This window comes from Protopterus annectens, chromosome 11.part0 (genome assembly GCF_019279795.1).
Source record: "Protopterus annectens isolate FY-2018-M chromosome 11.part0, PAN1.0, whole genome shotgun sequence".
NCBI classification, from domain to species: domain Eukaryota; kingdom Metazoa; phylum Chordata; order Ceratodontiformes; family Protopteridae; genus Protopterus; species Protopterus annectens.
The window spans coordinates 97073287-97096018 of NC_056745.1; the positions used below are offsets into that span (position 1 = coordinate 97073287).

Genomic DNA, 22732 nt, shown 5'->3' on the forward strand with positions numbered 1-22732 from the left:
AAAACACTAAACACGTATAAATATCTTATAAACAATAAATGCTACTCGGAAAGGACAAACATCCTAGTATTAGTTACACTTTAATTCAGCAATACTTGAGTTCTCATTTACTACTGATGGCTTTTTCTGCATGTGGCTCAACAGCGATCCCACCTGCCTTTAATTCTGGAGGTTCAGGAGACTGTAGGTTCTTTCACCACCACAGGTACTTGCATGCCTTTTTCATTAATAATACAGCTGCATGACACATGGGGGAACTGCAGTCCTGAGTGTAACATCCTTTGGCTGAGAAGTTAAATCAAGGCCCCATTGCCAGAATTGGTGATATCTCAAATGGATGTGAAAAATCCCATAGCATTTATCGAAAAGAGAAGGGAATTTCTCCGGTGTCCTGGACAGATTTCCTATAGTTAGAGTGAATACTGCCTTGGTTCTTCGCTGAATAGGGAACAATTAGCCTAATGAGACTGACACAGTTAATAAAGTGGGCATAAAAAATAAGTAAATAAATTATTTCCACATGGTTGTTATTGAGATATCTACAGGAAATAAAAACAATGAGATTTGATTAGGTAATATAAATTTACACCAGATGGGATTTTGCATACTGTACTAGTTAACTGTACTAGTTACTGTACAGGTATCAATACTAATTTTCTCCAGCTTCATCTAAGGCTGTCACTGATAATACTTAAGAGTTAATGTCATTTAGTTTGAGCAGTAATTTTTTTCTGCCCCCCCTCAAAATCTCACCCGATAGCTCTATTACCTGCACCTACTCAGTTCATACACTCCATAAAGAAGTGAATCAGGCATTCCTGGCCTAAGTGAGAACTTTGTAGCACATTTATTCATTCCTGCTATGAAGCCCTGCTTGACCTTTTCTTCTCTGATGGTAAGAGTTCAATGGCAGAGATCAGGCTAGATGCTGCCCTTGCAGACAACCTATCAAATTCACTTGGGACCACTTCCTGAAGTTCCTCCCCCAATGGGAAGCATACCTTAGCATGCCAAATTCTTCTTGGCTTATACAGCCTATACACTTGACAACTAATGCTCAGTAGGCTTGAACTTCACAGGGTGTAGCACCTAGTGCTTCCACTAGGTGTCTAGTTGTCACTCAGGTGGTGAAACAGAGACACCTCCCCTCCCCCCTCCCCCAGGATGGTTATGCTGACAGTGGCTGGCCACTCTTTTCTTTCCTGGCCAACTCCCACAGACACCCCAGCCACTAATTAAACTCAGATTGCTTGCAGGGCTTTATCATTGAACACCATGGAGCTGGCTTGGTTTGAGCAATATTAATGTATATCATAGAGTGATCTATATATTAATTAAAAACTGGCATTTAACTAGCAAACTCTCCAGTATATTATATGATATGTACTGTCCTGCAATATTATCTAAGTCTAAAAATAAACATAAAAAGGTGTCAAAGGAGACCAACCAAGTAAAGTCTAATAAAACAACAGTGTTTATTAAGCGCTTTTCATTCCACTAAATAGTAGAACATCCTTGGATAACAATTCACTCAAAAACATTCCATTTAAAAGTCTTCGAACTATGTCATGTGTTCAAAACACTCCAATAACATCTTACCCCTAGTTTAGTCAACATTAACTCCTTAAGGTCCAATACATATTAAAACAACCATGTAAAAGCTGTTTTCATTTCTACTTTCTTATTTAACTAAAACTTGTCGCCATATTCAGAAAATACATCTTTCCATATGTATATGTAGTTTAAAAGCAATACAATAAGCGACATTCATCACTAATCTCAAACATTTTAGTAATAGGTACTACCTTGCTAAACTTCTCAGCTTTAAAATTCACAAGATAGAACTCATTTCATTAAGTCCTGGCCGTTGACTGGCATTAAGTTTTAACTGCCAAAGTAATTCCAAGTGTTCTAACATAAGGGAACTAAGTCCCCCCCACTCATCAATATTTATTTGGTCTATGGCTCTAAATTTAAAGCTGTGTCCAGGGTGTTCCTGCATGTGTTTTGCTAAAGCATTCTCAAGTTTTGCCTTCCATATACTATATAGGTGTTCGTACATCGTCTCTTTGAATTTACGGTCTGTTTTACCTACATAGAAGGATGGGCATAATTGACATTGGGCAACATATACAATCATCTTAGAGTTACAAGTATATTTTTTCCATAAACGGTATTCTTTACCCCTAATAGTGTAGTTTTGTCCAGTGGCTATGTGTTTACAATAGTTACACATGCCACAGGGGAACATCCCTGGGTTTCTAGCTACAGGGCTACTATGTGATTCCTCCCCCTCTTAAAAATCACTTGAGGTGATTTGTTAAATTCATTCTGTAGGGATCCTTGTTCTCTTAATAAACTCCAGTTTTTGCATATTATATTCCTTAAATCTGTAGTGTTAAGGTTAAATGCCGTGATAAAACTGTATATGATACGGAAAGATGTCTTTTCTGAATATGGCTACAAGTTTTAGTTAAATAAGAAAGTAGAAATGAAAAAAGTTTTTACATGGTTGTTTTAATATGTATTGGACCTTAAGGAGTTAATGTTGACTAAACTAGGGGTAAGATGTTATTGGAGTGTTTTGAACACATGACATAGTTGAAAGACTTTTAAATGGAATGTTTTTGAGCGAAAAGCCACACGCTCCAGGGATCTAAACCTTGTCATCACAATGAACAAAACATGCCGGAGGGATAGGTTCCTGACCCAGAGACTCCCCATACTTTGGAATAGACTGCCCATACATGTCAAGCAGAGTGCCTCCTTGGCCCTCTTCAAAAGGAACCTTGACGATTGGATGGGAGATAGGAAATTCACCCGGGGATCATGTCAGTCACCCTGCTAGACAGGGGTCCAGGGAAGTAAATATTGTGGGAAGAAATATCCAGGGAATTGTTATGGCTAGGCTTGTATAGGCCCTAGTGCTGATAGCCTAGTACCAACCTATAAACCTATGAACCTATGAATTGTTATCTGAGGAACTTCTACTATTTAGTGGAACGAAAAGCGCTTAATAAGCACTGTTGTTTTATTAGACTTTACTTGGTTGGCTTCCTTCGACACCTTTTTATGTTTATTTTTAGTTTGTTGGGCTATTGTTTTCATATTATCTAAGTCATTCAATCAATTAACTGTTTTCCCTACATTGACATTGTACCTAAGTTTTTGTTGTATAAATTCTGACATTGTACTCTACTGCTTCTGTGTATGATTTGTTGTAAATGCTTTTTGCAGTTTGATCTCTAACATTTGCACCCAACTGTTTTCTGTAAAATTTTATTGTAAAATGTTATTTCTCTAATTGTTTTAGCTGCCAATGCAATTTTCTTGCTGACTTTATGTAAAATGTTAATACTGATTGCAGAGCTTTTCTGCTCGGGTCTCCACTGAAAACGAGCTAATGCTCAGCTGGACTAACCCGGTTAACAAATGTAAAATAAATACATAAATAAATAAAATTATAAATATAAAAATATGAAAATAAGCATAATTTTTGAGAAGTAAATGGTTAATATGTCCACTGCAGTGCATATTAGGCAAACTTAGCATCATTTTGCTACTCATACACAATTGTTTCACATGTTGTCTGTCATTAAGTGTTAAGTTAGTCGGATTTGGAAGACAGCTTCAAATAATGATAGGCTGGAGGAACTGCTGGTGGCTGACAGAAATGTCACATATAGAAACTATAGGTGCTAGTAAATTAAGTTGTTAGGCAACAAATTCTGAAAGTCAGCAGTCGGGCTAAGGTAGACCTAGATATGGAAATGGGCAGAGAATTGAATCATGGTCACAAGATATTCTGGTGTCTTGGGCTTTGACCAATATCTGTCGCACCCAAATAATGTTTTGAACTGCATTTGAGAATTAGACTATAAAAGAAAGAAAGAACATAAAGAGAGGGAGACAGAACCAGCCAGGTTGAGCAAAGATGGAGGAGAGCACATACATCTGGGAAAAAGAGAGGTACAGAATGACTATTTTTCCTCTGTTTTAACAAAGGAAAGCAATGGGAGGGTGCCATACTGGAAGGAGGGAGGCAGGGCAGAATGGGGAAGACAGGGGGCAGACAACAAACCAGAATGGAGGAAGATCAATGGTGGCAGGGGACATCATGGAGACATCCTGATGGCAAGGTGGGTAGCATTTCTAAAGGACAACAGTCTCTGAGACAGCAAGCAGGAATGGTAAACAACAAGGTGAACAGCAAGATGGTGCTGTCACTCAAACTTGATTTAGTTTTTGGATGGAGTTACAGCTGAACTTGATAGTGCAGTACTGATAGAGGTAGTCAACCTGGACTTCAGCAGTCATCTGACTCTATCCCACACAGCAAGTTGTTAGGAAAGCTAAAAAAGTGTATGTGTGGGGGTAAGACCAAGAATGAAGGACTGGATAACAGTATGACTGACTGTTGGTACACACATGGTTATAGTAACAGGGAGAATATTGACAAGAGGGAAAGCAATTAGTGGGTTACCAAAGCAGTCCATTCTGGATCCAGCACTCTTCAATTTGTTTGCCTCAGACATATCTAAGGAAGAACAGAACAGGACCAACCTCAAGACAGCTGTAGCAGTAGAGGGATGGGAATCTGCCTAATGAAATCTTTGTAAAGATTGGGTAGGTATCGTGCCAGATGAAATTCAATCCAAATACATCAAAGCACTGTATCTGGGCCACAACAACCCTGGTGTGAAGTATCAGTTTAGGGGATTGGAACTGATAACAAAACTGGATTAGATCACAAGAAGTAGAACAAGAGGTCAGTGTCAGCAGCAAACAGAATGATGGGGTGTACCTTCAGGTGGATAGATTCCAGATGCAGAGAAATAATGATTCCATCTAACAAGCCCTTGATCATACTGCTACTCAAGTTCTGTGAGCAGGTCTGGTGCCCATATTAGGGAAAAAATATCAAGAGACATGGACAATTTCAGAAAAAAATAATCAGGAATATATGGGATGGAGGGGAAGGAATATGGCCAAAGGCTAGACACAGCAGAGCTCTTCTCATGGAAGACCAAAAGATACACGAGACACTTGATATTAGTGCACAAGATCATATCGAGGAGGTTTAAATATGCTATTTTAACAAGAAAAACAAACGAGGAAAGATGGGGCACAGGCAGAAGGAGGTAGGGACCACCTACTCCTATGATCACCAAAAGTAGTTTTTCACAGGGAGACATGCACACCCTCAGAATGGACTTTGAGAATGGATCATAGGATCATAGGTGATTACTAGGCTAGTGCCCCAGGGTCCTTACAAGCCCAGCCAAGATCAACCCATGTTTCCAAGGGTGTCTGGTTCAAGCAGACACTAAAATTAGCACCTATTGCCCCTGTCCAAGAGAGACACAGGTGGAATCCCCAGGGTGAATTTCCAGTTACCCATCCAATCGTCCAAATTACACTTAAATAGGGCCAATGAGGGGCTTTATTTAACATGAGTAGGAAGCTTGTTCCAAAGGTTGGACAACCTCTGTGAGGCAAATCTGTTTCTCCAGCAATTTCTCTTATGTCACATACCAGGTTAAGGTCCTCTGAGTGAGTGAATCATGTGCCATTTGACTTGTGAATGTGCAGCATTTCCATTAAAGTGGAGTCAGGGATTGCTCTTTATGCAAGGCACAGGTTGCTTCTGAGCAGTCTGTACGACACAGAGAAAAGTGACAATGATTTCAGTCTGTCCACATAAGACAGATCTCAAAGACCCTGAATTATCTTTGTAAGGAACCTTTGTGGTCTCTCCAATTGCTGAAGGTCTTTGGAAAGCAACATACCAAAGGGAGCATTGCACCCTAGTACTGGCCAGATGAGGTAAGAGTACATGGGGGTTATAACCTCTTTTTTTTTCTGGAGGCAATGCCCTTAGTTATGAGATGAGCAATATAAAATGCCTTTTTTACCACTGTGGAGACATGGTGATCAAAGTTAAGGTTGCTGTTAACCTATATGCCCAGATCTCTCACCACTGACTGTGTGCTTAAGGTATCGCTATTGATGTGGTAGTCTGCAGAAATGTCACCCTTGCCGATGTGGATGATAATGCATTTTTTTTGCATTAGGTTTAAGACCATGATTTTGGCACCAGTCATTAGTCTGCGTAAGACCTTCTTGAAGGATGTTGACATCACTAGGGGTTTCAGTGATCACTTTCAGTTTGCAGTCATGAGCAAACTTTGTCAGCCACAGTCCTTTAATTTTAGCCTGTACTTCAGAGAAGTAGATTCTGAGCAGCAGGGATCCTAGAACCAATCCCTGTGGAACACCACTTGTTACGGGTCTGATGGAGGAGGTGGAGTTCTCTATTTTGACAGTATGAGTTGTATCAGTGAGCCAGTTTGCAACCCACCTGACAATATATGGATTGGTACCCAGCTGGGTAAGTTTATCAATGATGCCTGTGTCAAAGGCCTTGGCTAAGTATAGGTAGGCCATATGCACAGATTTGCCCTCGTCTAAGGCTTTGGTGACTGTGTTGAAAAAGTCCATCAAGTTTTACAGGCACAATTTCCCCTTCACAAAGCCAAACTGGGTGGGGTTGAATGTTTGGAGATTTCCTATATATTTGTTAATAAGGTCCATGATGATTCGTTCCATGGCCTTGCAGATAAGGCTGGACAGGCTAATGGGTCTATAGTTCCTGGGGTCTGTGGATGCACTCCTTCTGTGTATAGGGATGAAGGTAGCTGTTTTCCATTCTGCTGGGACAAAAACAGTGTTTAGGCTGTGATTGAAAAGTGTGCCCAATGATAATGCTAATTCCTATTTTAACCCATTTAGAACACAGCCCATGATGTTGTCTGGTCTCACAGAGGCTGTACCTTTGGCCTTGATGAGGGCATTTAAGACCTGATGCTCAGAGATACTAGGAGGGGGACAGGTGTTAGGGATGCATTGGGGTATATCTGGCAGGGACAGGGAAGTGAAGTTTTCATGGAACTTGTCACTCAATAGGTTTACTATATCCACAGGTTCTGTTTATGTAGTACTATTAACTATGAGTTAAGTGCAAATCTGGGCCTTACCTTTGAGGTTACAGATGTATCTAAAGAATGACTTTTGGTTATCCTTAGTTAGGGAAGCTAATTTTTATTCATAGTTAGCATTGGAGGACTTCACTTCTTCTTTCAGCTTTTTCTCGGTTAGGGGTCGCCACAGCGGATCACCTGTCCGCTCATGATTGGCAGTGGAGTTTTACAGTGCCGAGTTGCCAGCCTGGCGCCCAACCTTCCACAGAAGGCACACATATGGACGCACTCATGCCTAGGGCCAGTTTAGAGTGTCCAATCCACCTACAGCATGTCTTTGGGATGTGGGAGGAAACCGGAGCACCCAGAGAAAACCCACGCGACCACAGGGAGGACATGCAGAATCCACACAGAAGGCACCCCAGCCGAGGACTGAACCAGAGAACCTCTTGCTGTGAGCTGGCAATGCTAACTGCTGCACTACTGTGGCCGCCCCTTTGGAGGACTTCACTAGGAGTCCTATTTGCTTGTTTCACTTGAGGAGGAAGTGTTTCCAGTTTTGAGACTGTTCCTTCCTGCTCTTAGGCAGCAATTTCTTTCTCCTATTGTATAGCCTATTAATGGCAGTTGTCCACCAGGCAGGTTTATTTTTCCTTGAAGATCTTGCTTTAGTTCTAGCAGGTATGCTGAGTAAATAAAATTGTTTAGGTGCTCGTATAAAGCATTGGTGTATAATTCAGATAGGTGTCTATCCCATCAGTGGGGTGAGGGGTTATGAAGCTATTTATGCTGTCACATAAGAGGATGTAACTGGCCTTGGAGAAGTTTTTTAGTCTAGTTTTTGTTGGGGGGATCTTGTGTTATAGTTACTTCTAGTGAGACTGATTTGTGGTCAGATCTCACCAAGGATAGCCACACATTGGGTGTAGTGCAACAATCCCCCATGTTGGTGATCACCACATCCAGGATGTTTGAGCCCATTGTGGGTGTGTCAACTAGCTGGTCCAGGGTATTGGAGTCAACGAAGTCCAGGAACCTTTGGGCAAGTGAGCTAGAACACGTATAATTTACCCAGTCAATAGATGGGTAATTAAAGTCACCCCAAACCAGGGTGTTTGGTTGTATTATGATTGACTCAAATACATCCAAGTAGGCTGAGTGGATGCTTTGATTCATGGAGGGGGTTCTATAGCTGGCAATGACCAGAAGAGGAGTCTTACCTCCAGTCAATTGCACCTGAAGTAATTCAAGGGAACTGTGCTGTTTAACCACTTTAGAGGCATATTTATCTTTAATGAATATTGATAGACCACCTCCTTTAATTCTCATGCCTTCAGTTTGTGGTCTGAATGTATGGAAGGAAATGTAACCTGGTATAGCTGTGGTGCTCTCTGCAGCCTTAAACCAAGTCTCAGTGACTGCACAAGAGAGAATCCACAGAGGCATTCAAGACGGCATAGGAGAGTTGACCAGGAAAGATAAGAGTGAGCTGTCACTGTCAGCATAACCATCTTGGGAGAGGGACATATCTCTGGCTTACCACCTGTGCGCACCTAGTAGAAGTACTAGGTGTTAAACCCTGAAGAGCTCAAGCCTGCTAAGCATGAGTTGTCAAATGCATTGGAACTATAAGCCAAGGGGAATTTGGCATGCTGATGAGAAAGGTAAGGGAGGGATAGAAAGGGGGGAGAATTTTAAAGCACTTAATGTGGCAATCTGGACAGACTTGTTACTGGGTGCCAGTTTTGTATGTGGTAAAACTGTAATTATCACACAATGTGCAATTACAAATATGCAAAAGTGACTTTTTCATCTTAACATCAAGACACCGTATCCCCTACCAATATTCCCTTGCACAGTCTGTCTGTTTCTGTCTCTCCCCATTCTTCTATACAGCTGTTATGATGTGCTGTTCGAAACCTTATTTGGGTATGACAGATAGAGAACAAAGCCAAAGACACCAAAATATCTTATGTCATGATTTACATTTCTATCTGTTTCCATCTCTAGGTCTGCATTGGCCTGATTGCTGACTTGATTATTGTCTGGCAACTTAACTTATTAGCACCGATTGCTCCCATATATGGCATTTCTCTTAGCCACCAACAGTTCATTATGGTAATCTATCATTATTTGGAGTTGTCTTCCACATCAGTGATGTATCAAAGGATTTCTCCTTTTATTGAAATGTAACAATCTCAGACCTGGTGTATATAAATAACAGGGGTGGAAGAGGTGTAGCTCCCTAAGATGGAAGGTAGTCTTGCACTATGCACCTTTTGTTGTTGTTTTTACTGCTTTTTTTCAAATGTGGTTCATGTTTCAAGTGTTTATAATGTTTTGTGATTGCAGTTATGACGGTCAATCAGAAAACAGTTGGAGTTTCATTAGGAGACTTTTATTGTCTCCTGTTGCCACAAAGCAAATGCAGTCATTACCATAGATTTGTTAGTATTATGGCTGCAGTTTAATAGAGCTCTGTACATTTGTTACTGTGTCTCTAGACTTCATGTTAATCACTACAAATATGACTTCTACTCTCTCTCTTCACATTGGCCCACAGGTTTAGTGAGACCAACCCACTCAACAACAGGTTTTTAAGAAATAAAATAAACAAATCTCAAAACTGAATTTTGTACAGTGTATGTAAATACACCAAAAGGCTTTGCTATTAAATTTACACTGTAATCATAATTTACTACTTTATTACATTGTAATAGTCAACATTACAGCTTTAAACAGATAAAATTAAGGTTAAACATGAGAAACCAAATAGTTAAATTATGCACAGATGGGCCAGATAACTAGTAAACTGTTTGAGAGTGTCAGGGACTGGGAGACCAAATTCAAACTGCTGGATATGCACAGCCAGCATTGCAAATGCTTTGCAAAGTTTTCAGCTAGCCCATAGACCCAAACAGGGTGGACCAGCCCCAAAATATGGGAGGAAATGTCTAACAAATCAGTACACTATTCCTGGGAAATGTGTGTTAGGGTCTAGAGGCCAGAAATGTAAGTGCAGTGAAGAAAGATAGAGTTTAGGTCAATCATGACCAATTATCCTGAATGCAATTTTGCTCAGGAATGCAAGAGTGATATAAAATCATGTAGTGGTGGATATGGGGACTGCATCAGGCTGTTTAGGAGGGTATTATTTACCAAGAAAGGGGTAAAGCAAGCAAACTCACTATGTCCAACTGCCTCATCCTGGGAGTGAACACTGAGAAATGTCTGGTTAAATAACTTTCTCAGAGTCATGCATTAGGCAAATGGAGAATAAGAGATTCAAACCCAGGACCACAGGACCAAAATCATTCACATATGATAGCTTTACTCCTCTGTGCTGCAGTGCTAGTATGTGAGAGATTCGTGATCCTTTGGTTATGCATTTAAGTGATAACCGATAATGGCTGCACCATAGGAATAAGTTTCCTTGTAGCAATATCAAAGATACATAATATTTAATTTTGATAGTTCATGCAATTTAAGCATAATTTTGAAAGATCTCAACTTTTCTGAATATGATTTTATGCCTTTGATTTACTGCATTAAAATGTTGCTCTCAAAGTATCCATGTATTTTATTGTTAACATGCAATGGCAATTTTATACCACAAAATATAAGATGTGGAATTTGCAATTATTTATTCTGAAATAGCGTATCCCTATATGAAACAGTAAATATTATCACAAAGTTGTTTTTCATAATGCACACATATTCATTTTTCTGGACACCGACATGTCAGTGCCAAAATCACTTGCTCTTGATGTTTAAATAGTTATTGTAATTCTGCGTTTTTGTTTATTGGTTATAAATAAGTATGTTCATCATATTGATCACTGCTGCAGTAGCCTTAGGTATATGGGTTATATCTTGCCAAGGATGTAATGTTCGGTTAGCTTCCAAATCTTCAGAGCACCTTCCACCCACCCAAACTGTCTGTCAGCTCGAGCTGAGCTGATAAAAAGACAAGTTTGGGCACAAAGCCTTTCAGAGCTTTCCTACTGCCGAAGACTATGCTCCTCTGAGACTTTTGAGGATCAACGGTCAGCCTGTGCTCTCCTTTGCTGGTCAGATAAGTTCCCTTTGGAGAAAAAAAACTTCAATTTTCTTATATTTACTGATGTTTTATTACTTTTCTCTTCAGGAAAGCTATTTTAGAGCTAGGAATGTCTAGAGATCATAACATACTTTTAAACAGAGCAGTTGGTGTTTTTCTGTCTGTTTAAGATAGTGTTAACTAATTTAAAACATATTTTCTGTGCAGAAATTGTGTTTATTTTTACCTGATGTGGCTGAAATAGTGTTTGAAAGTGTTTTTTATAGTGCTTTTTATTCTGTCGAGAATGAAAAAAAGTAACTTTTGAGCACTGGTAATTTTACTGGTATATGCTGCTTGTATTCCCAAAAAAGAGGCACCATTTTCAGCTTGACCATGGAACAGACTACTGGTCCTACTGTCGGTCCTTCTTCCAGCCACAAAATGAAAGAGTTAAGCTAACAGCCTTTGCCACCACAGCAGGCTGACAACTTGCCTCAGCCACAGGTGGATGACTCTGCTGTGGCCACTTGTGCCTCAGACCACTCATCTTTTAGTCCATATCCCTCTGAAGTAGCACCTACAGGCACTATGGACCATCTTCTGCATCTGTTGGAGTCCCTCAGTGGGCAAGGGAGACACACACTCTTGTTGGTCCTGGGAGAAGGTACAGGGAAGTTTCCCCTTTTGTGTTAGAATGCTGAGCCTATCCCTGGGGGAGCAACTGCTGCCATTTGTAACATGGCTGACCCCATTTATCCTGTCAAAAAGAAGAAAATGAAGCAGGTATCTACTCCTCCTCAAATTTCTTTAGATAAGTACTTTATTGGATCTGCTCAGGGTTTACTTCAGGCTATTGATCCTTCTTATAAAGTAGTTTCTGGTAAAAGAAAGAGGGATTCCTCTTTTTCTGAAGAGATTCTTCAAGATTCTGAATACAAAAAAGTAAGATGCAGGATTGGATTCAGAGGAGATACCAGTTTCTGATTCCCCCTGTTGGTGTTTCTTTTTCTCTGAGTCTATTGCCACGATGTGCTAATGTTTTCGGTGAGAGAACAGTGACATTTCTCAGTCCCTCAGAAAATATTTTGAGTTGTTACAAAAGGATTTTCCAGCACCTACACACATTACTCTTGTTTTGTCAGCTTTGGAGGATGTGTGTGTGTTAACTTCTTGTAATTTTCTGTTAGTCAGCCAGCTGCCTCTAAAAATGCAGACAGGATGTATAAAGTTCTTCAATCTTTTAATATTTTTATACACTTTTCCCAAATGTGACCCAGCAGCTATAACCTTAGTTGACCCCACTGCTGGTAAGCACTTAGTTAATTCCAGTTTTATTATTTCTGATAAGGACTGGAAAATTAATAGGTTGAGAAGAAAATGTATACTTTGGTAATTTAGGTTTTCAAAAATTTTAATTGTCAGGGTGATATGTTAAAGTTCGTTCTGACAAATTGTGAAGTCAAATCAAGTCAAGTTAAAATAAACTTTATTGTCATTCAGAACACAAGCAGTGTAGCTTTACGAAATTACATTGCTTTGTTCTCAACGCAGGAAACAGTTGCACATATAGACAGAGAAAAATTAATAAAATATCACAGTAGAAGTTTAATAAGTAGTAATTAGTAAGTAAAGTAGGACAACAGTGACCCACACCCATCCAGAACAGGCAACAAGGAAGACAAGGAACAATATGAAGGTAATATTGTCAAAGTAAAATTGAAACAATAGCAGCATATCTATGATTAGACTGTGAAAATATGATGAATGTTTTATCTGTAGTTTATTCTTGTATGGAAAATTTTACTTTAAAAAACTTTGTTTCTTCTTTTGCACAGGTCAATATTCATTGTTTACAGTATATGTACAACTCTGTTGGTACTTATTCCAGGGCTATGGCTAGTGGTATTGTTTTAAGGAGGGTTGCATAGCTGCATTCTCAGAACCTTCCTGATAATGTTAAACATGAAATTTTCAGTTCTCCCTTGGATAGTGCTTTAGTGTTTGTCCCCTCTGCTGCAGAGGTGATCAAAAAGTGTGATGAAAAAGACAAGTTGATCCAGAAAATCTCTAAGATTTTGCAGCCCTCCTTTACTAAACTGCCCAAATGTTTTTTTTTCTTCTCTGTCAGTTTTAGCAGAATATAGAATAAACAGTCTCAACAGAATTCAGGTCAACAAATGTTTATGTCAAGGGAGGTCCAAAAAGAAGCCTCTTACCCATAGCCGACCTTAGGCATAGGCCAACTAGGTGGCTGTCTAGGGTGCCGGTCTAGCAGGGGCACTTTTCCAGTATTTGTTTGGTGTAGGTAGGCCAGGATGGGGGCACCATTGGTGTGGTGGGGGCACCGTGGAACCCTTTTGCCTAGGGCACCAGCTGACCTAAAACCGCTCCTGCTCTTACCATCCAAAACCAAGGACAGTCTAGTATGTCTGAATGACTATTCAAGAGGCCCTGTAACCCATTCTCACTCTGGTGCAGTTTTTCTTCCAAAGAGTCTTAATCTCTATTTTCTTCTTTGGCAACAGATTGCTTCAGACAACTGGGTTCTGAATATTATTCATTAAGGTCACAGATGGCAGTGGGAGGCTATTTCCTCATTCTCCAGATCGGACTCTTCTGTTTCCTCTTGTCCTTTATCACATGCTGTCCAAGGGAATAATAAAAACAGTTCCTCCTTCTCAGGTATTGAAGGGTTTTTATTCAAAGATGTTACTAGTAATAAAGAAAGAACATGCTTGGAGACCAGTTCTTAATCACTCTTTTTTACACCTGCCTTTGATAGTGCTCTAATTTAAGTGATGTCACTTCACAACCCGTTGCCTCTTCTTTCTCTTTCAAGTTTCCTGGTAACATTAGGCTTAAAGATGCTTATCATTACAGCTCTGTTAATCCAGACTTCAGACATTTTGTGTGTCTGGCTCTCATTATTGATTCTTTACATTATCCACTATCCACTGCACCAAGAGTGCTCACAGAGTAACTAGCTCCAATTATAGCTCATTGCAATCCAGAGGGAATCCATATATTTTTTTAATGACTTGCTTATCTTTGCAGAGTCTTTTTCAAAGTGTTAGAAATCTCTTTCTTGGTTGAGAGATCTCTTTCACATGCTGGGATTTCAAAAGAACATTCAAAAGTCTTTCTTGACTCCCCCACAATGGATTGCTTTCCTGGAATGTCGACTAGGCACCTCATTTCAAAAAGCGTTTCTTCCACAGGAAGAATAGATCTTTATTTATATTTGTTTTTAAGATTTTCCAATCAGACTTTGGTCATTGCAAGGGAATTCCTCAGGATTTTGGGTATCATGGCATCTGTGATTCTCATAATACTCCTAGCTGGACTCCACATGAGGAAGATGCAGTGGTATCGCAAATCTCTTTGGTTTCAGTATCAACACCCTTTATCTTTTCAAATCCCAGTGCTGGGGTTTTTCAGAAGGTAAATCATTTGGCGGAGGCAACAGATATCCTTAAGTCCAGGTCACCCCTTCTACCTCACTGCTCCAAAGACTTTGGTTGTTTGGGGAGCAATTTCAGGAGCGATAAAAGTGCAGGGGTGTGGGACACCAAGGACACCAAGGACAGAGGCAAACACATAAATATCTAGGAGATGCTTGCCCTGATCAAAGGGTTTAACTGTCTGAACCATTTTTGGCCCCAGGACTTCTTCAAGTGGTTTTAGATAATACCACAGTTGGGTGGTACATCACCAAGCAAGAGGAACCAGGTTGCACCTGTTTTGCACACTAGCCATGTTAATTTGGGATATAAATTCACAGCACAGTCTCACTCTACAGGCATCCTACATCCAATCAAAGCAAAACTGTGGGGCAGACAAGCTGAGCAGGACCAGGGTAGACTTTCATGAATGGAAACTAGATCAGGGGTCTTACAACATTTGATCCATCTGGGGGACTACCACAAGGAGACCCTTTTGCTTCCTCTGAAAAATCAACTGGTAAGATGCCATCCTAGAACTCTATGTAAGAAGACCTGGAAGACAGATGTCTTTTCATTTCTTTGAACAGGAATGTTCCTGTATGTTTTTCCATCCTTTTTACTAATATCCAGGATACTTCTGAATATTCTGAAGGAATACCACAAGATTATTGTGATGGTGCCCTTCTGCCCTATGCCAGAAATGGCCAGGGGCAACTAACACAAGCTTCGTCACAGACTGGATCTACTCAGATGAGAACAGGGGTGTTTGATGCACTTCACCATCGACCATTTACAGCTGACTGCCTGGATGATGGGGTCTTAATTTAATTTAGGTGCCTGTTTACTGAGGATGTGCAGCAGTTACTAATGGAGGCAAAAAATTCTATTAGAAAATTGTATCTTAGAAAATGGAAAAGGTTTTCTAGTGGGTGCCAACAACATAATTAGCACCTATTCGGGGCTAGTTCTTCTCTGGCTTTACAGTGTTTGCATGAGTTACTATTCCTTGTCTTTTCTTATTCCTCTATCAAAGTTTATTTATCAGCCATTTCAGCATGTTTTCCCAGATATCCTCCACTTTCAAGGCAATCTCATGTCAAAATGTTCTTGAAAGGGGTTTGCATCAGCGGTATCCAAGAAAACCAGTGGCCCATCCTTGGGATCTTCATTTTGTGTTAGAGAAGTCAACACTTGAAGGAGCTAATCTGGCTTACTTGAGGTTCTTAATATGGAAAACAGTTTTACTCATTACTGTGTGACCTCTGCATGAGGGGTATCTTAGTTGTAAACCTTTATGGTGAGTAAACCCTACTTCATTTTCCATAGGGACAGGGTTTCATCGAGAAATCCTTCTTTTATGCCTAAAGTGTTACCTAAGTTTACGATAAGCCAAACTATCCATCTCCCCATTTTCTTTACTGAACCTAAAAAAAAGAGGAAGAAAGGATACGCCATACTTTGGATGTTCACAGACAATTCAGGTATTATCTTGACAGAACTAAAGTCTTCAGATCTTTGGATCAATTGCTTATTTCTTGCAAAGGTATGAAGAATGGACAGCTCATGTTAAAGCTATTTAACTATTTGACTATTTTCAAATGGTTGTCTAAGGCTATTACCTTTTCTTATACCCACCATAACAAGTTTATTCCAGACAGGGTCAAACCCCTTTCTTTCAGGGCCATGGCTTCTTGTATGGCTTTTTGGAAAGGACTGGATTCTATGAATATTCTAGAAGCTGCTACTTGGTCATCTGTACATACCTTTACAAAGCACTTTAAGATGATTCCTTCTATATGTCCAGATCAGGCTTTGCTAGGACCATTTTCTAGGGGTTCCTGGGCTCCTCTCCTTCCACCTTCCAGATGTACTTAGCTGTGGTAATCTACCCATTTAGCTAAGGTTACTGCAACAGTGATCAATATGAAGAACACAGTACAGTCGTGTAAGCTTGAACTTAGCATAACAGTAGATGTTCGAAAGATGCTGCTGCAGTAGGTGCTACCTCCACCCCCATTGTTTTTTGGTGTGTATTTTATGCCAGGTTGTTAACATTTATTTTTGCGTTGTTCCTAGCATAGTCCTTTCAGGGCTCAGCCTCCCTGTCTGCTGGCAGGAAGACTCTGAAGGGCTTTGCTTCTAAACTTGTCTTTTAGTCAGCTCAGCTCAAGCTGCCTGATAGTTTGTGCTCATGGAAGGTGCCCTGAAGCTTTGGAAGCTGGCCAGCAGTTATATCCTTGGCAGGATATAACTCATATAGTTAAGGCTATCACAGCAGGGCTCACTCAAACTTCTACTATTAAGTTCAACTTACACAACTGTACTTTCTGTTTTGAGTTTTCTAACTGCTAATGTTTAATAAAAGTTACATAAAAAAAAAACATTCAAAAAACTTTCCAGAGTCTTTACTGCTATTGAACTGACAAGGCAGTCAGTGATGTTGATAGTTTAAGTATCTCAGGGGTGGTCAGTCCCTGTTAGAATTAATACTAAACCAAAAGGACAAGAAGGACTTACATATAATGCCATTTATTTGGACAGCATTATGACTATTTAACAATACCATCTTTCTAGTCATGTAAGAGTCAAAAGAATTCATTTTATAAAGTATCACGCAGATTTATGCAAAGATATATTTTTGTATGAAATTTGCAACATATGCTGATCAACTATATTGTAAACCCACCTGGCTGCTTTATGCTTTATAGATCACTTAGCAGTTTTGAATTAGTTCTGTGACATTATACAATGACCCCCCCCCATTAATATTCCAAAACGTGCACACTGATTGGTCAGCATGCACGTTGTAAATCAGAGTTATAGTAATGGAAAAAGCTCCAGTCGCCCGGACTTTTTCCCTTAGTATAACTCATTTTTATAGCAATGGAGAACGCAAGATCTCCGTTGCTGTTTACACACTGTCTCACTATGTTAAAGGAGTTTAACATAGCGAGACAGCTTTAAAAAAAGTAACGGAGATCTTCCTATCTCCGTTGCTTTTTTTAAAGGTGTCTCACTACATTAAATGGGTTTAACATAGCGAGACAGCTTTAAAAAAAGCAACGGAGATTCTCCGTTACTTTTTTAAAGCTGTCTCGCAATGTTAAACTCCTTTAACATAGTGAGACACTTTGTAAAAAGCAACGGAGATCTTTCTTTCTCTGTTGCTTTTTTCGAAACTGTCTCGCTATGTTAAATGGATTTAACATAGCGAGACAACTTTAAAAAAGCAACAGAGATTCTCCATTGCTTTTTTTAAAGCTGTCTCGCTATGTTAAACTCCTTTAACACAGTGAGACAGTTTGTAAAAAAACAACGGAGATCTTGCTTTCTCCGTTGGTTTTGCCCACGGCTCTGGTGTACTGTGTAAGCATACGCATGCGCAGTACATCAGAACTGCCGCAGAATACCAGGCAGCTGTGGAGGGGCAGCAAGGAGGCATTATACAATGCCATTATTTAAGAAAAATAATAATTTTTTTTCTTAAATAATGTCATTGTATAATAGCAATAACCCACGTCTTGGGTGTGGATAATGCTAGATTTACCCACTGTTGTCTTTGTTTGGCCACTTGGGCTTCGCCCTAGTGACCAAACCACACCAACCATGAGTAACTCCAGCATTACCCACACCCAGGCGTGGTTTATTGCTATATTATGGCATAGAATAGGCTCAGAATTTTTCCAGGAACATGGCTTTAACAGCTTATGAAGATCAAAGACAGCATGAGGACAGAAAACGTACAATGGCTATTTTTGACTCAGGAAAATTACTGTTTCTGCATAAGTCTTTTTAAAAGGCTGCCAGATTGCAAATACAGCATTTCAAGAGAAAACAACTCATGCTGTAAGGTAATCCCATGTATCTGTGGTAAAGTTTTATAGTCTTGTCTCATGGGTAGAAAGTGAAAAACAGAATTTCAGTGAAGCATTTTGGCTGAAAGAAGCATTGGCAGTTTCAAAAGGCAGTACTCGTATTGGATTTGGAGCTTAAAAAATTTATTGACTGGCCAACTACTAAGGGACATGAGCTGTGGTGACTGACACCTGTCCAAATAACTGTGTGTAAATATTTGTGAGTGCTGATTGAGTAAACTGCATGAATGGACAAGGACAGCCTTTTATTACCACTTCTATGAAACCTTTCTTGTAGCGTTTTCTATGTAGCCTGTGAAGGCAGAGGACTTATCATAAAAAATGTTACAATGAGTACAATTTTATTTGGTCTTTGTGAACTTGTAAATGCTGTGTTTGGAAGCTTCTCATCTTTCTGGAGAAGTAAGAGTGACTTACAGAGCAAGTCTGTATTCATTTATGTATGTGTGAGCACACGTGTATGTGTGATTGTATGTGATTCTGTATGTGTTTATTTTTGTGTGTGTTTATTTATATGTGTGTGTGTGTGTGTGTGTGTGTGTGTGTGTGTGTGTGTGTGTGTGTGTGTGTGTGTGTGTGTGTGTGTGTGTGTGTGTGTGTGTGTGCGTGTGTGCGTGTGTGCGTGTGTGTGTGTGTGTGTGTGTGTGTGTGTGTGTGTGTGTGTGTGTGGAGTGTTTGTGTGTTTGTGTTTATGTCTGCATGCATGTTTATGTGTTTATTTATGTGTGGATGCATGTGTGTGTGTGTGTGTGTGTGTGTGTGTGTGTGTGTGTGTGTGTGTGTCTGTGCTTGTGTGTGTGTCTGTATGTGTGTGTTTGTGTGTAGTGTTTATTTGTGTGTTTGTGTTTATGTCTGCATGCGTGTTTGTGTGTTTATTTATGTGTGGATGCATGTGTGTGTGTGTGTGTGTGTGTGTGTGTGTGTGTGTGTGTGTGTGTGTGTATATATGTGTGTGTGTCTGTGCTTGTGTGTATGTGTTATTCTGTATGTGTTTATTTTTGTGTGTATGTTTATGTGCATGTGTGCATGTTTATTTATGTGTGTGTGTGTGTGTGTGTGTGTGTGTGTGTGTGTGTGTGTGTGTGTGTGTGTGTGTGTGTGTGTGTGTGTGTGTGTGTGTGTGTATCTGTGTGTCTGTGCTCATGTGGGGGCGGCTCATGTGTGTGTGTGTCTGTGTGCTTATGCATATTCAAGTATGCATGTCTTACAGTCCACCGCTGCTGTCAGTAGGTAATTAAAGAAAACAAAAGCACACAGGTTTCCTAGTGTACTTCCAATTTAAAAACACGTCACTTGATTTTATTACCATAAATTCTGGTTTGATCTACATTCCACATAAATGTGAGTTGTGTTCTATTCTTTAGCATTAAAGGATGAATAACAGCCATGTCAAGCAACAAAGAAAATATTGACACTGAATCTACTATGAGTACATTTTAGGAGTGTGTAGCTTAAAACTGACATGCACTACTATAGAACCGATATTGTAAAGGAGCATGTCAATAACAATGTGCAAAATAATCACTTAAAAAACCTGTTACTTTTTAGCACAGTGCAAGTTTCAGGTTGGGCCATTGCTTGAAAAGGGACAATGGACTAGTCCACTTACTCAGTGAACAAATAGTTAATAAATAAATAATGTCAACGGCTGCATTCTTTTATCCAAGTAACTGCACCAAAGAATTTGATAGTGCAGTAACTCTTGCAGGATAAGCACTAACTTTCAGTGTAGAGACTCTGGATAAAGGTGTAGTGATGTATTCAGAGCTTACAAAAGGAGCAGTCACAACAATTCTGCAATTGTGAAAACAAGAAATACTTTAAGAAATGTACAGTCATGTTAATGATGAGCATGTAATGTTTTCAGTTACAGTTAAAGTATTAAATCTGTACCATTTGTCTCCTGCTGACTGTTCACACAGATGAGATTTCAGTTTGTTACTGCAAGTGATTCTAATTCACTGAAGGCATTGGTTGAAAAAAAAGAAATTAGACTAATATTAAATGGGCCAAATATAACATCAATGCAATTATGTCACTGCTGGGAGAGGTATAAGATAACTTTTTAAACTGCACTATTTAGAAACAGTGAAGATAGAGATTTTCATGAATTTTCTTAGATTTTGTAAGATATACATTCATTCTAAATCTACAGAATTTAGGCATACCAATTTCCCCTAGCACTAAAACTAATGGCAATTTGATAGCTTCCATACAATGAGAAGCTGATGCTCATGTATTTCAAAGCTTGTATAGTGGTGATCAATTTCTAACCCTGAACCCCATTTTTCATTGAAAATCAGATTCTAGGTTAAAGGACATGGAGTTCTGGGAAAATGAGAAAGCAATGTCAAACCCATGTCAAACCCAGAGCTGTTGGACATGCTACACTTAAAGAAATCCCAATCCCTCAGAACCACACGCTCCAGGGATCTAAATCTTGTCATCACAATAAACAAAACATGCTGGAGGGATAGGTTCCTGACCCAGAAACTCCCCAGACTCTGGAATAGACTGCCCATACATGTCAAGCAGAGCACCTCTTTGGTCCTCTTCAAAAGGAACCTTGATGATTGGATGGGAGAAAGGACATTCACCCGGAGGATCATGTCAGTTGCCCTGCTAGACAGGGGTCCAGGAAAGTAAATATTGTGGGAAGAAATATCCAGGGAATTGTTATGGCTAGGCTTGTATAGGCCCTAGGGCGGATAGCCTAGTACCAACCTATGAACCTATGAAAAAAATGCTGAGGGACTTATATTCGGGCTCTGCGGAGGCCTTATAATAAATACAGACTGAAAAAACATTTTAATCCCTAAAAATATGACTGCTCTACTTTCATTCTAGCATCATATAGTTACAATGTAGGAGAGATAGCCAGTTCTTACCACAGAAGTCCGGAGTTCTCCAGTTGACTACCACTCCTTTTCTTGCACAAGCCATTGCATATGTAGAAATAGAAGAACATAGACACTCTTTACTGTCAGAACAGGCACAAACATCATAGCGACAGTTTTTAAGATATGGACCAGGATTGACTTCATGATGGCAGACTTCAAATTCAGATGACATGACAACAGAGCACACATCTTCGGCATATCTCGCTGAAAAAGAGAAAAGAAGACATGAATGAATGAAATCAAACCAGAAGTGTGGGAGAACTTCTAGCCATAACTAGGCAAAATAACAAGAGTGTGATATAGTGGAAAAATATACAAATGTAATTAAAAGATCTCATTTAACATAATTTGGTTTCTACGCAGGAAAAATAAACGGCAAGAAACCAGAGTTGCATGATCTTGGTTTCAGCTGCATGGGTTAGTAACCACTATTGACTAAAATAATAGCCAATAACATGTGCCAGTGAAGTGTCCCTATCAGTGATCATCTGATTATCGCTGATGTGCTCCACATTTGCCCTATCTAGCTAGGACACTTTCTGTACAAAATGGGTATATATTTAGAAGTGTTAGTTAACAATCTAGAAGAAGCTGCATGCCATGTAGTGTATGGTGTTCAGTCTTTTTTAATACAGGAAACTACTACATCTCACACCAACAATTGTGACATTTGCTCATCATCCAGCTATCAGGGTGGCCGCGGCGGTGCAGCAGTTAGTATTGCCACCTCACAGCAAGAGGCTCTTTCATTTGATTCTTGGCTGAGGTGCCTTCTGTGCCGAGTCTGCATGTCCTCCCTGTGGTCGTGTGGGGTTTCTCCGGATGCTCCGGTTTCCTCCCAAAGACATGCTGTAGGTGGACTGGACACTCTCAACTGGCCCTAGGTGTGAGTGTGTGCATGTGTGTGCATTCTGTGGAAGGCTGGGCACCAGGGTCATTCTGAGGACCGTTATTCCACTGTGGCAACCCCCTAACCAGGATAAGCTGAAAGGAGATGATAACTCATCATCCAGATATCACAGTTCTCATACAAACCTTACACGTTCATTTCAGAACTTTAAGGAAGCTTCTCATGTTAAAACCAGCTACACAGAACTTAACCTGTGAGTCTACAAAAGGAGGCAGTATGTACCATAGAGGTCCTAACGATTCTGTACACATCTGATGCAAGTGTTTGGTATCATTTAATCTGAAAGCTGAATTGCTACATATACAAATGCAAAATTAGGTGTTATTTGAATGAAGCCTCATCTGTTGAATTTAGCCTTTCATGGGCTGTTTGGTTCCTATAGTCGTGCTACAGATGGAATGCAGTAAGCAAAGAATAATATGCACACTTCAAACATGTTGAAAGGCTACATGTTCAGAATGCATTTTATTATATTCCTTGTTATAAAAATGTGCACATACCCCCATACACACACTTATATACTCATGCATGCCATGTGTATGTGTGTGTGTGTGTACACACACACAGACACACACACACACA

The 22732-nt window shown here is 39.8% G+C and overlaps 1 protein-coding gene across 1 annotated transcript in view; it reads right to left on the minus strand.

Annotated features, from left to right (window-relative positions):
• The window catches only part of VWF (von Willebrand factor), a 749192-nt gene that overhangs the window by 528782 nt on the left and 197678 nt on the right, over window positions 1–22732 (minus strand). The window contains exon 15 of the mRNA XM_044087471.1: window positions 21229–21444. Coding sequence (XP_043943406.1) covers window positions 21229–21444 — 216 coding nt within the window. The remainder of the gene's footprint in view (window positions 1–21228; window positions 21445–22732) is intronic.